The 14,608-nt window shown below is 44.1% G+C and overlaps 1 protein-coding gene across 1 annotated transcript in view; it reads right to left on the bottom strand.

Moving 5' to 3' along the window:
• TGFB3 (transforming growth factor beta 3) overlaps window positions 1-12,296 on the bottom strand; it is a 40,349-nt gene extending 28,053 nt beyond the window's left edge. The window contains exon 1 of the mRNA XM_043985340.1: window positions 10,940-12,296. Coding sequence (XP_043841275.1) covers window positions 10,940-11,291 — 352 coding nt within the window. The 5' untranslated portion in view covers window positions 11,292-12,296. The remainder of the gene's footprint in view (window positions 1-10,939) is intronic.
• Between the last annotated feature and the right edge of the window lie 2,312 nt (window positions 12,297-14,608).

Below are 14,608 nucleotides of genomic sequence, written 5' to 3'. Positions count from 1 at the left end.
TCATTGTTTTAACAAAGGACTTTTTTTTTTTTTGGTGGGGCAATGAGGGTTAAGTGACTTGCCCAGGGTCACACAGCTAGTAAGTGTCAAGTGTCTGAAGCCGGATTTGAACTCGGGTCCTCCTGAATTCAGGACTGGTGCTTTATCCACTGCACCACTTAGCTGCCCCGGATGAATCATTGTTAATGTCACTGCGGTTGTTAATGTGTGTTCATGTGGGGACAGCTAAGTGGCGCAGTGGATAAAGCACTGGCCCTGGATTCAGGAGGACCTGAGTTCAAATCCGACCTCAGACACTTGACATGTACTAGCTGTGTGACCCTGGGCAAGTCACTTAACCCTCATTGCCCCGCAAATAAATAAATAAATAAACAAACAAACAAGTGAATGAATGAATGAATAAATAAACAAATGAATAAATGAATAAACAGATAAGGGAATATATAATCCACCCTTCACACAGCTGCAAAAAAAAATATTTTCTAATACATTCTAATACATTTTGACTATGATATTCAAACATCTTCAGTGGCTTCCCATTGCCTGGAGGATAAAACAGAAACTCCTTGGCCTGACTTTTAAGGACCTCCACACTGTCTCCTATTTATCTTTCTAGCTTTATATTTCCTACAACCCCCTCACATGAATTCTCTGTTCCAGCCAAATTGTATTATTTAGCCAGTTCCTCAAACTGGTCCTCTGTATCATCCATCCATCCCTTCATCCAGGTGATTACCCATGGATGTATTCTCTCCTTCCTCATCTCTGTTTCTCTGAGTTATGGTCTTCCTTCAAAGTTCCCCTCAGGTGTCACTTTCTCTATGAAGACCTCCTGATTTCTGTTCCCCTACACCCCTATTTTTAGTACTTTATCCCTGCTCAATTTTCTTTGGATTATATTTATTATATTTATAATATGTTAAATATATTATAGTTATGTCATATGTCTCCTCCTTAAGAGAATGTGAGTTAATTAAGAGCAGAGTATATTTCATTTTGTCTGTTTTTCCAATATTTAACACAGAATCTTACTCATTGTTGACAATAAATATTTTTCAAATCTGCATTAGAATGGAGAAATGGACCCAGAGAGTGTCAGCATTTGGCCAAGGTCATATAGGTTAACATAAACTAATCAACAGAGGAAACTCTGTAAGTAGCTGAGCCAGAATTTGAACCCAGGCCCACTAGACTCCAAACCCAATGTTCTTCCTCTTCTACTAAGAAGTGGCAGAAAAGTAATTTATTATCATTGAAAGGCCTAAGTTAGTAGTAAAGTTGAATATAAGGGAAGAGAGAGAAGAAGCGTGGTAGAGTGGAAAGAATATTGGAACTAGAGACAGAGGTTTATTGTTCATTGTTTTTCAGTTGTGTCTGACTCTTCGTGACCCCATTTGGAGTGGTTTGCCATTTCCTTCTCCAGTTCATTTTACAGTTGAGGAAACAGAGGCAAATGGGGTTAAATAACTTGCCCAGGGTCACATAGATAGTAAAGTATCTGAGGCCAGATTTGAACTCCAATAAAATAAAAAAAAAAGGTCTTCCTGATTCCAGGCCCAGTGTGCTATCCACTATACCACCTGGCTGCCCAGACTGAGGACCTCAATTCAAACCTTTATTCTTTCAGAGTGACAGGGACAAGTCATTTGAATCTCTGGGCCTCAAGTTTCCTCAGCCATGTAATGAAAGAGTTTCATTAGAGTACCTCAAAGGTCCCTTTTAGGCTTGATTTTCATAATGTACCTGTGAGATAGACTGGGTTTGTATTATTGTTTTTGTTTTGTTGTTGTTGTTGTTTGTGGGGCAATGGGGGTTAAGTGACTTGCCCAGGGTCTCACAGCTAGGAAGTGTCAAGTGTCTGAGGCCAGATTTGAACTTAGGTCCTCCTCAATTCAGGGCCGGTGCTTTATCTACTGTGTCACCTAGCTGCCCCCTGGGGTTTGTATTATTAACCCCATTTTATAGCTAAAGAAACTGATGCTCAGTTAAATTGTTTGCCTAAGATCACCCACTGAATAAGCTGGAACTCAAATCCAAGACTTCTGATTTGGCTGAGCTGTGCTCTTTCCTCCAAACCAAGCTTCCTATAGGTTTCGGTATAGTAGGTAGTGGGAGCTTATGAATTGGAGATAGAACAGAGTCCCATTTAAAAGTTAATCCAGATAATAGAATAAATATCATGGGGAAGGGAATAGGATGGAAGGGAAACAGTTAACAATAGTAATCATGAAAAAGAGAAAAGGGGGAAAAATTGTACAAAAAATATTTATAGCAACTCTTGGTGGAGGCTAAGAATTGAGAATCAAGGGAATGCCCATCAATTGAGGAATGATGGAAAAAGCTGTGTTATATGATTGTAGTGGAATGGTCTTGTGCTACAGGAAATGACAAACAGGATGATCCCCGAAAAACCTGGAAAGACTAATGAACATCGATGTATAGTGAAGTGAGCAGAGCTGAGAGGACATTGTGCGTAGTGACAGCAGTATTGTTTAATGAGCAATTGTGAATGACTTAACTACTCTCAGCAGTACAATGATCCAAGACAATCCCAAGGAACTAATGAGGAAGCTTACTATGCACCCCTATAGAAAGAACTGATAAAAAGAACACTTGTGGATTGTACATATATAACCTGATTGTGATCTTGTGGAGGGGGGAGGAAAGGGAGGGAGGGAGAAAAATTTGAAACTCTAAATCTTGTGAAAATGAATGTTGAAAATTACCCTTACATGTAACTGAAAAATAAAATAAATGTTTGTTTCTGAAAAAAAAAATTAATCCAAAGGGGAAGCTAGGTGGTGCAGTGAATAAAGCACCAGCCCTGGATTCAGGAGGACCTGAATTCAAATCTGACCTCAGACACTTGATACTTCCTAGCTGTGAGACCCTGAGCAAGTCACTTAACCCTCATTACCCCGCAAAAAGAAAAAACGAACTTAATCCATTGTTGTACTTATTTTTAAAATCAATTGACCTACATAAATGAGTCACCTCCTAAAAGTATTTGAGGTAAGAGCACCATTCCCTAGTCCTAAGAGTGTATAGAAGGGGGCGGCTAGGTGGCGCAGTGGATAAAGCACCGGCCCTGGATTCAGGAGTACCTGAGTTCAAATCCGAGCTTAGACACTTGATACTTACTAGCTGTGTGACCCTGGGCAAGTCACTTAACCCCCATTGCCCTGCAAAAAAAAAAAAAAAAGTGTATAGAAAAGAACACTAGATTTGAAGCCAATGGACCTGGATTCTAATCCTGGATGACTAATTCTAAATTGTACTACTTACTACCTGTGTGACTTTAAGCAAGTTTCTTTATTTTTCTGGGTCTCAAATCCCTTATGTGCAAAATAATGTGGTTGGACTTGTTCAGTTGCTTTTGACTCTTTGTGACCCTTTTTGGGGTTTTCTTCAGAAAGATACTTGAATGGTTTGTCATTTCCTTTTCTAGTTCATTTTACAGAGGAGGAAACTGAGGCAAACAGGGTTAAGTGACATGTCCAGGGTCACACAGGCAGTAAGTGTCTGAGGCAATATTTGAACTCAGGAAGAAGAATCTTTCTTACTCCAGGCCCAGCACTGTATCTACTGTGCCACCTATCTGCTAGGGGTTGGACTAGATCAAAATTTTTTTTTTTTTTTGCAGGGCAATGGGGGTTAAGTGACTTGCCCAGGGTCACACAGTTAGTAAGTGTCAAGTGTCTAAGCTCGGATTTGAACTCAGGTACTCCTAAATCTAGGGCTGGTGCTTTATCCACTGCACCACCTAGCTGCCCCTAGATCAAAACTTCTTAAACTGTGGGTTAAGTCTGTCTTTGTCTCTCTCTCACATACTGTCTCTTGTTGATCTCATCATAGGTCCAGCTATCATCCAGCTTGTGTCTCTTCTGAACTATATTCTGACCTTAGCAATTGCCTGATGGGTCTCTCTAGCTAGTTTTCTCCCTAAACACTTCCTTCAGTCCCCAACTTTCCTATTTCTGTCAAGGGCACTCATGATCCTTCTTCTAGTCCTCCAGATTCACAACCTCAGGATCATACTGTTTCCTTCCTTCAGCTCCAATCAGTTGCCAAGTCTTGTGGTTTCTATCTCCACAGTAAACTTCCTATCCATTCCCTTCTCTTTACTGACCAAATCTCTCTCCTAGTCCAGGACCTCATCCACTATTGGTCGCCCAGATTCCAATTTCTCCTCTCTCCCATCAGTCCTCCCCACAGCCATTAAATTGATATTCCTAAAGGACAGATCAGACCACATCATTCATTCATTACCCTATGACTTCCCCTCACCTCTAGGGAAAAAATACTTATCCCTTTGCCTTCTCAACAGGCTCCAGCTTACCCTTCCAGGCTTTTTGCACATCACTCTCCTTCTGGCACTGCAGAATAGCCTGCCTGTTACTGCTGCTGGTACCTTGGCCTCTCCTGGGCCATTGTTCACTGTTTATTTGGAAACCCTCTCCTTTGTGCCTATTCTGATGACCTTCCACATCTCCCATCTCCTCTGTTCCCTTGCAAAGACCATCCTCCAGGTCTGTAATATATTCCCTTGTCAATTCCACTTTGAAATAGGTTCCTTCAAGACTAGCTCTATTGCCTCTTACTTTATTAAATCTACCCTCATGCCCCCAAATGTTAGTGTCCTTATAAGACATTTTGTATTTGATTTTTTATGTATTTATTGTCCCTTCTCCCATAAGAGACTGTAAGTTCACTGAGGGCAGGAATGATTTCATTTTTACCTTTGAATCTCTAGAGCCTGGCACAGAGCAAACAATGAAATGGTTGTTGAATAAGAGTGAGTGAGTCACAAATTATCTCTCTTTGCAGATGCTTCTAATTACAGACTGTCTTCATATAATCTAATGCTGTAAGCATCAGCAGTCTTTTTTGGTCAAATAAAGATATTTACAAATCAGAAATATGATCCCCCCCAAATAGGCATTAAACATGTACAAAGGAATTATTTTGCTGATGAGTATTACAAAGAAATGGGGAAAGGGACATACCGCTGTCTAAAAATGGTGAAGAAATCTGAGGAGGCTCTTCCAAGTTCCCATTTGTAGAGATGTAGACCAATAAAAAAGACATCCTTTGGCAAGACAAGTCTAAGTTATCCAAGACAATCACCTGGGTGTGGGGAGCGCTAGGATTCTTCATTAAAAAAGTAAAGAAAGCCCTTTGTTTTAGGAGAGAGAGGGAGAGGGAGAGGGAGAGGGAGAGGGAGAGGGAGAGGGAGAGGGAGAGGGAGAGGGAGAGGGAGAGGGAGAGGGAAAGGGAGAGAGAGAGAGAGAGAGAGAGAGAGAGAGAGAGAGAGAGAGAGAGAGAGAGAGAGAGAGAGAGAGAGAGAGAGAGAGAGAGAGAGATTGTGGCTGTCTGGCCAGCATGGGTAGTGGTGAGCAACACAGCAAATCGGCTTCTACAAAAACGACCAGAGGGGTGAAAACAGCACTAGATTTACACTTGTGTGATGCTGGACAGCTGGCTGGACCTCTGGGCCTCTTTCCTTGTCTTTATAATGAGAGTTGGAGGAGATGATCTCTGTGACCACTTCCATCTAGAAATTGCCAGCTTTTCCCTACAGGTTTGGGGGGTTTGCTCAGACTTTACTGGATACTGTCCTACGGATCATTTTGCTGAAAGGAAGATTTATACCTTAGCTTATAACTTAGCACGGTGCCTGGAACACAGTAAACACTTAATAAATATTTCTTTTGCCTTCCTTCCTTCCCTCCTCTTTTCTTCCTCCCTTTTTCCTTCTCTCCTTCCTTCCTTTCTTCCCTCCCTTCTTTTCTCCTCTCTTCTCTTCCTCCTTTCCTTCCCTCCTCTTCCTCCCCTTCCTTGCTCCTCTTTTCCTTTCCTTCCTTCCCTCCTTTCTTCCTCCCTTCCTTCTCTCTTCCCTTCCTTTCCTTTTCCCTTTCTTTTCCTTCCTTTTCCCCCTCTTCCTTCTTTCCTCTCTCCCTCTTTCCTTCCTTCCCTTCACCTTCCTTCCCTCCCTCTTCTTTTCCTCCCTTTCTTCCTTTCCTCTTCCCTTCCTTCCCTTTTTCCTTTCTCCTTCCCTCCTTTCTTCCTTCCCCCTCCTTCCCTCTCTCTTCCCTCTTCCCTCCCTCCCTCCCTTCTTTTTCTTTTTTTTTTTGCAGAGCAATGGGGGTTGAGTGACTTGCCCAGGGTCACACAGCTAGTAAGCGTCAAGTGTCTGAGGCCAGATATGAACTCAGGTCCTACTGAATCCAGGGCCGGTGCTTTATCCACTGAGCCACCTAGCTGCCCCCCGCCCTTCCTTCTTTCCACAGTCCAATAATACATTTAATGTATGTCTCAAATATACAGTTGGATTAGATCCTATAGACTGAAAACGGAAATAAGCAAAGACTTGTAAAGGATCTTATAGAAAATATTCCTGTACAGAGTTAATTGACTTAGATCAATTCTGATGTTCCTTACAACTCTGAGAGTCTAGGATTCTCACCAGAAATGGTCTAATCCTTTCCTGTCACTATATGCAATATGCAATTCTCAGTTTTCCCAGAATTCTCAGCTTTCCTTTGGCAGATGCCCTGTTAAGAGCATCTTCCATAACATTCTTCTCACAACTGTCAATCACCTGCCTTTGCTCCTTCTCTCCTGTTTCTTCAGCTACAGATAAAAGCAGTTCAGCTGTTGGGCCTACTCTAGTTTCCACTTTTTTGGTGTACTGCCATCTACCCCACTGCTTCCCAGGTTCAAGAAGCTGGGGAGAATGCACTAGATTTGGCAGCATGCTTTGCTCTTGTACCTGGTCCAAATGCTTACACATTTTTTCCCTCAATATCTGCTTTCCCATATCACCCCTGCTCCCCAACCACTGTTTGTCATGTTGGCTCCGTGAGGCTGCCATGACTTTCACATGCATCATTACATCCAAGAGAAGAGGATTGGAATGCACCCTCTATCTTCTCACCCCCTGTTCCTTCTACCCCTTCCCTGCAAAAGTCTACTGGATAAAGAAGGTGACTGGGAGAGAAGGAATGTAGGGAGTGAGACATGACCTCATCATCTCTCCTACAGTAACTCTGGCATCAAGGGCCTGGTGCCTGCTATGTTCAGAACCTGGAAGACTCTGGCAGGGAATGTTGCCATATCACCTCTATTCTGCATTAAGGGGATTGGGGGTTGTCTGTCCCTAAGCTATAAGTGATCAGTATCTGCTGCATGCTCACCATCTGTCCTGCCTCTTCTATATCTCTTGGATTTCTTTATAATCAGTGAGGTGTGTGTGTGTGTGTGTGTGTGTGTGTGTGTGTGTGTGTGTGTGTGTGTGTGTGTGTGTGTGTGTGAGATCTGGGTCTGCTTAGCACCTGATTGGCTGCCCTGGGGAGCTCAGCTCCTGTGACTCTTCATCCTTGGTGTCGCCTCAGCAGCTGTGGATGGTCTGCTCCTGCTATACTTGCACCTGCAAGGCATTGCTGCAGAGGCCCAGGGATTCTTTTCAGCATCTGCCCCTCCTGGGAGTGGATTTGGTGTCTCCTGAGGAGCATTCTGCACTTGCTACTTACTCAGGGTTTATTTTAAGTCTGCTCAATGCTACCTACTGCTGGGCCTGCTGAACATCTGCTAGGTACCATTCCATCCCACTCCTTAACATCAGGGTCACTGTCTAGCATCTGTTCTACATCTGCTGGTACCTTGGCCTCTCCTGGGACCAGTTGTTTTACTTGGAGACTATCTAGGTGGTGCTCATCTTCCCAAGTTCAAATCTGGTCTCAAACACTTACTAGCTGTGTGACTCTGGGCAAGTCACTTAACCCTGTTTGCCCCAGTTTCCTCATCTATGATAAATGATCTGGAGAAGGAAATAGCAAACCACTCTACCATCTTTGCCAAGAAACCCCCCAAATGGGGTCACAGAGAGTCAGACACAACTGAAAAATGACTGAAAAAAATCTCCTCTGTGTCTACTCCCATGTCTATAGTATGGAGATACTATGGAGATAGTATTTGCATCCATACCTTCTCTAGCTGCTGCTACACACACGCACACACACACACACACACACAGAGCCAGTCCAACATTGGTATATACTGACTGCATGTGCGGTGCCTAGTATGGATTTGTTCTCTTCCTGGACCTGCTTTTGTTCTGTTCCATTTCTTATACAATTAACAGCTTAGTTTTTACTTATTTAACTTTGGGCAAATGTCTGTAAAGCATCAGGGAAAAAACAGACCTGGAAGTCAGAGGATCTAAGTTTGAATCGTAGCTCTTATGTCATTGGTTGACTCACTTCTCTATTCATTAGTTTCTTCATCTCTAAAATGAGGGGAATGAGCCTAGACTTCTAAAACCCCTTCTAGCTCTGAATTTATGGCCCTATCAAGTCCTTATTTTATTTGGGGACTGGTACTGTTCCATGTGGAGGCAGCTAGATGGTCCATGGATAGAGCAATAGGCTTGGAATAAGGAAGACCTGAATTCAAATCTAGTCTCAGACACTTACTAGCTGTGTGACCCTTGGCAAGTCATTTCAGCTCTGTTTGCCTCAATCCACTGGAGAATGAAATAGCAAACAACTCCAGTGTCTTTGCCAAGAAAATCCCACAGATAGTATTTGCACACTGTGGTCTACAACTGCTCTATATCCCACCTTCTACATTCTTAATTCTGATGCCTCTCAATTCTAATGCCTTCCTCTGTTAATTAATTCCTATTTATCCTATATAGAGCTTGTTAGCAAATATTTATTTATTTGTTGTCCCTATTAGTTTTTGAGTTCCTTGAGGGCAGGGACTAACTTTTGTCTCTTTTTGTATCCCCAGCTTAGCCCAGTGCCTGGCACATAGTAGGTGCTTAATGAATGTTGACTGATTGACATAAATAATTCTCTCTCTCTCTCCCTCCCTCCCTCCCTCTCCCTCTCCCTCTCCTTCCCTACCACACTTTGAAGATGCCTATTTTTTCCCTTCAGCCTCAGTTTTCCTTCCCTTCTTGTCCTCCTCCCTTCCCCTAGCCTCCAATCCCCTCCCTACCACTCCCTAGGATCTGGTATACAATAATGCAGGTGCAGCCTGGCACTGGAAATTCCAAACCCCTAGAAAAGCATCAGCCCTAGAAGGTGCCATGCATGCCCTGAGAGAGCCCAGGAGGGAGGAGGCATCTTTTATGTCCAGAGCCTCAATCTGAGAAACTCCAGCCACATGGGAAGAGAGATGTAGCCACAGGAAGCAGGAGGAAGAAAATCCTAGCCAGCATTTACCCATGAGTAGCAGCCGCAGTTTCCTCAGCTTGGCATGGGGAAGCCCCTGAATCAAGATTTCATTCCTTTAAAAACATTTGTGGGGGGGGCAGAGTAGGTGGTGCAGTGGATAAAGCACTGGTCCTGGAGTCAGGAGGACCTGAGTTCGAATCCAGCCTCAGACACTTAACACTTATTAGCTGTGTGACCCTGGGCAAGTCACTTAACCTCAATTGCCTCACACACACAAAAAAGCATTTGTGATAATTAAATGGGGACAGAATCCTCTTTTGCTCCCCCCCACCCCCACTCGTTTCCACCCCCTCCCAGGGCATGAGTGCATCCTTCATGCATCCTTCTTTGAAGGCAGTGAGTGATAGATATTCTTAGATGCTCTGTTGGTTCTCTTTAGTTCCCCCCTCTCTCCAAGGCCTCTCTGAATCACCAATTAACAGGCAAATCTGGCCCCTCAACTGCACTGATTTTCTCCACTTCCCTTTTTGAAATTTCCAAGTAAGTCTGACTCCCTCTCGTCCAGGATGTCAGGGACCATGAGGACACCTGCTGGTAGGACAGGCAAATAGCACTCTTCCCACAAGTCACTCACATCTGTGCCTGTGCTGTCAGTTTCTCAACATCGGCCAGATTTCCTTCACTTGTATTGGGGTTTTCAAATTCCCTTTCTGTTAATACACATGACTTCCACACATGAACGGACATACAAAGGCATCAGAAATACAGACAGACCCTGGTTTCTAGCACACTAGCAATAAAAGGACAGGCACACATACACCCCACCCCACACTCTCACCCTCGGCTCCCCACCTCACCCACAACCAGGTCTGCCAAGCTATTATATACAGGATAAGACCAAAGCATCTCATCAACATAAAGAATGAGAAACAGACCTTCTTTTCCCTCAACAGAGAAGCCTAGAAGACAACCAGTTCACACCCATCAATCTTCCTCTCATCTCTCTTCTGGTGGGTGTGTGTTCCACAGACAGCACCCTCAAATGTGTGAACATTTGAAGACAGTCATTCCCTAGGAGGGAGTGGGAAGCAAGTGGGGAGTTGGCTGGGAGTGAGAGGGAGCACAGATGAACATACATATACACCCACATAAACACAGCACATGAAACATGCTTACTAGTGTGTTGGGGAGAGTTATCATCTTTAAAAGGTGTTTTTTCTATACCAACCTTATTCCATGACAAATATTATTTCCCCCAAAGAATGATTGGAAAAACTAAAAGAGAGACGTGTCACATGAGCTCTAGAAATCCAGGGAAAAGATCCAGGTCTCCAGCCTCATGGAAGTGTGCTTTCTCCTCTGGCCCATTCTGCCTTTTTTTTTTTATAGGACACATATGCTTGCGGTTACCCATATCACCACATAGATGTGAGCACACATGTTCCACAGATAGTGCAATTCACCCCCCACCCCCAAATGAACAACTGTCAAGGATTTTAACTGAATGGGGTTATTTCCGAGACATGAGCTTGCTTGGTTTCAGGGAGAAGTGATCAACACGGCCCAGAATTGTCCTGATTCCCTCCCAGTCCCTGCTGAGCATCTCCTCCTCCCTTCTGGTCCCTCCTGAGCCTTAGGTGCTCAGAAAAACCTAGGGGTAGCCCACTCTTTAGTTGAGCCCTGGACTCTCTTTACAGGTCTCCCTGCTCAAGTTGGGACCCTCCCAGGGTGACACCCAACCGAGAACTGGGACTTACTGTGCTCTGCAAGACCCTGGATCATGTCGAACTTATGGATTTCTTTGGCATAGTATTCCGACTCAGTGTTTTCCTGAGTGCAGCTCTCCTCCTTCTCCTCCTGCATCTCCTCCAGCATCTCCCGGGTGCTGTTGTAAAGGGCTAGGATGTGGTAGGGCACATGGGCCAATGTTGATGCCTCAGGGGGGCTGGTGAGCCGCAACTTGCTTAAGATCTGTCCCCTAATGGCTTCCACTCTCTTTTTCTTGATGTGACCAAAGTCCAAGGTGGTACAAGTGGAAAGAGAGAGACTGACTGAGGCCAAGTTCAGCAGCGAAAGAACCACCAGAGCCCTTTGCAAGTGCATCTTCATGTGCGAAACAGGGGAAAGGGGACTAGGGGAGCAGCGAGGCCTGGCAAAAGGGACCAGGAGCTGTGCAGGAGTTAGGAAAACCAGGCAGAGCTTTCGATGCAGCCTCCCGAGATCCCGAAGACTGAGGCTTGGCAGGAAGGTGCATGAACTCACTGCACTGCAAGAGATTCAGGACTTCCAGGAAGTGTTGGCAAAGCTTAGGAAGAAGAAGCAGGCTCTGTGCCTTGCAAAGTTGGGATCCTTCTCCATGTGTCTAAACAGGTTCCGCTGGGCTGTGATTTCCAGGCAAACCAGGTGAAGAGCACCGAGCAGGGGTAGGAAGGGAAGTAAGGAAGGCTTGGGGGTAGTGGGAAGAGGTCTGGAGGGAGAAATGGGGAGAATGTTGGCGTTTTCCTTAGGTTAAAAACAACAATAATAATAATAAATAGAACTGCTATCTAAGATCACAAAATATGACTTTGACAACGAGGGACAAAGTTGGTGTTTGAGAGAGGTTAAGAGAACAAGGTTTAGATTCCAAATTCTGTATCCTTGGATGGCCCAAAAGAAGAAGGAAGAGAAGAAAAAAAAAATTAGATCACCAGTAAGTAGGTGGCCGGTGGCAGGGCTGGGCTGGGCCGGGCCACCTTCCCCAGCTAGGGACAGAGGGAAGCGCTGGGCACACTTGTCTTTCAGACACACCAGTCATACTTTCCCCTTGGTTTACATTTCCTCGAGGGCTTTTGAAATGATTTTTGTCACCCGCTGCCTCTTGTCTTCATTGGCTGCAGATTTGGGATTACGTATAATGAGGACTAGGCACCTGGTTGTTGCCTCCCCTCCAGTTTTGCCCCAATAATCCACTTGGACGCCCAGGGTCACCAGGACCTTAGCTTCTCTTCTCCCTTGGTCATTGCTTCTTTTCACTGCTTCACTTTAAAAAAAAAAAGGAAAAGAAAAAGAAAACCATAAAAATAAAAAATAAAACAATTCAGTTCACTGTACTCCTGCTTCTTGAATGTTATTGCTTCTTTCTCATTTTCTTCCCCTAGCTCTTGTGCTTTCTCTCTCCCTCCTTCCCTCCCTCCCTCCCTCTCTCTCTCTCTCTCTCTCTCTCTCTCTCTCTCTCTCTCTCTCTCTCTCTCCTCTCCTTTCCTCTCCTCTCCTCTCCTTTCCTCTTCTTTCTCTCTCTTCCTCTCCCTCTCCCTCTCTCTCTCTCACACACACATACACACACACACACTGCTTTCTCTATTTCTCTCTGCTGAAATTTTATACCTCCCTCCCATGACGTCTTTGGCTGGGGATGGGGGGAGGGAGGGACTAGCCAACTCAGCCTCATATTCAGCACAATTTTAATGTTTTAAACAGGCACAGGAAAAGCAGATCCCATTTGAAAATACTTTGCAAATCCTCTCATTCTACGTGGTACTGGGCTTTTTTCCCTCTTTCCTGGAGTCCCTTTTTCAGGCAGTGTTTTCTAATACACCTCCTTTGGAAAGTTACCCTGATCAACTCTCATCTTTCCTTTGGGCTCCTTCCTTTCTTTCTTTCACCCTCTCCCCGCCCCCCCCCCCCAGCTGTCAATTCTTCCTTTAAAAAAAAAAAAAAGAAAACCTTCTAACCCAAGGGGCCCCTCCTCTGGCAGGTCGGGAGGGGCAGTGGAAGGAAAACACAGCCCTGACTAGAGAGAGGAAGGACTTGAGGGAATCGTGTTTGCTAGTTGTTTTGCAGGAGTTTGGCCGTGCCAAGCCTCAATTGTCGAGGTGATTCATGTTCTTCTTAACGGGATTTTGTTCTATTCCTCAGAGATCCTGGCACCATTTCTTCATTGACAAGATCTGGGGAGTGAGAGGGCTTTGTGGGGCTTGGAGGTGTTCCAGAGGAACAGAAAGATGGTGGATTTCTAAAAAGATCAACCCTGCCCTCTGGTGGTCAGATTCTGACACTGACTGAAGGTTTGGGAGCAAAGCTTACCGGGACCTTTCTTTTCCTAGATCTTGTTATTATTGTTTGTCTTTCGTTCTTGAAGACGACCGTGACATTGGGGTGATGTCATGACTTGCAGTGGACTGGACCGAAGTGAGGGAGGGCTGTGCAAACTCACCAGTCTCACTCTCTTCTCCAGAGCCATCTGGGTCCAGTGGCAAGATAGATAGATGATAGATAGATGATAGATGATAGATAGATAGATAGATAGATAGATAGATAGATAGATAGATAGATAGATAGATAGATAGATAGATAGATAGATAGATAGATAGATAGATAGATAGATAGATAGATAGATAGATAGATAGATAGATAGATAGATAGATAGATAGATAGATAGATAGATATCAGGATGACTGGAGATAGATGATGGAGATGTTTAAGGAAATTGAGGTTATATGATTTGCCCAGAGTCACACAGCTAGTAAGTGTCTGAGGTGACATTTGAACTCAGGTCCTCTTGACTCCAGGGCTAGTGCTCTATCCAACGAGCCACCTAGCTAGCCCCTTTCCTAGATCTGAAGCAATTTGAAAAGCAGAAACAGATAAGGGGAGAATTCAAGATAAAGGACTGGGGGATGTGGTGTGTAGATGTAGGGGTGGGGCGGAGAGGTATGTATTGTAAATGCAAGGTGTCCAATATCTATAAAATTCTTAAGTGTTCAGTTATTTCAATGAACCGTTTAATGTACTTCAATATACTATTAATCAATTAATCAATAAATATTTATTAAGCACCTACTTAGTGCTTAGTGGGGCAGCTTGGTGCCATAGTGGATATAGTGTCTGGCCTGGAGTCAGGAAGACCTGAATTCAAATCCTCATGCACTTACTACCTTTGTGACCCAGGACAAGGCTCTTAATCCTATTTGCCTGTTTTCTCATCTGTGAAATGAATTGGAGAAGGAATAGCAAACCACTCCAGTATCTTTGCCAAGAAAACCCCAAATGGGGTCACAAAAGTTGGATGTGACTGAAAAAAACAACTGAACAACAAAGTACCTACTAAGTGCCAAGTACTGTACTTAGGAGATACAAAAAGAGGCAAAAAATAGTCCCTGCCTTCAAGGAGTTTACAATCTAATAAAATGCTAGTCTCTGGGGAAAACCCAAAGGCAAATAAGCCATAATCCCTGCTTTCAGTAAGCTTTTACTTTTTAGTCAAGTCCTGTGATTTCAGCAGTGTGGGGAACTCTCCACTGAACATTAACAACACATCTCCAACTTGTAGAGTCTTGAAGACTGTGCACCGTCACCAGCCAATTAATTTCAGAGGCAGAACTTGAAAAAAATGTTTATCCATTATGCCACACTGCCTCTCAGTAAGCTTAGAGAGATTATCACAT

Source organism: Dromiciops gliroides, chromosome 2, assembly GCF_019393635.1.
Source record: "Dromiciops gliroides isolate mDroGli1 chromosome 2, mDroGli1.pri, whole genome shotgun sequence".
NCBI lineage: Eukaryota > Metazoa > Chordata > Mammalia > Microbiotheria > Microbiotheriidae > Dromiciops > Dromiciops gliroides.
Note: the sequence above shows the minus strand (reverse complement) of the source record. Positions and strands in the feature narration are given on the sequence as shown.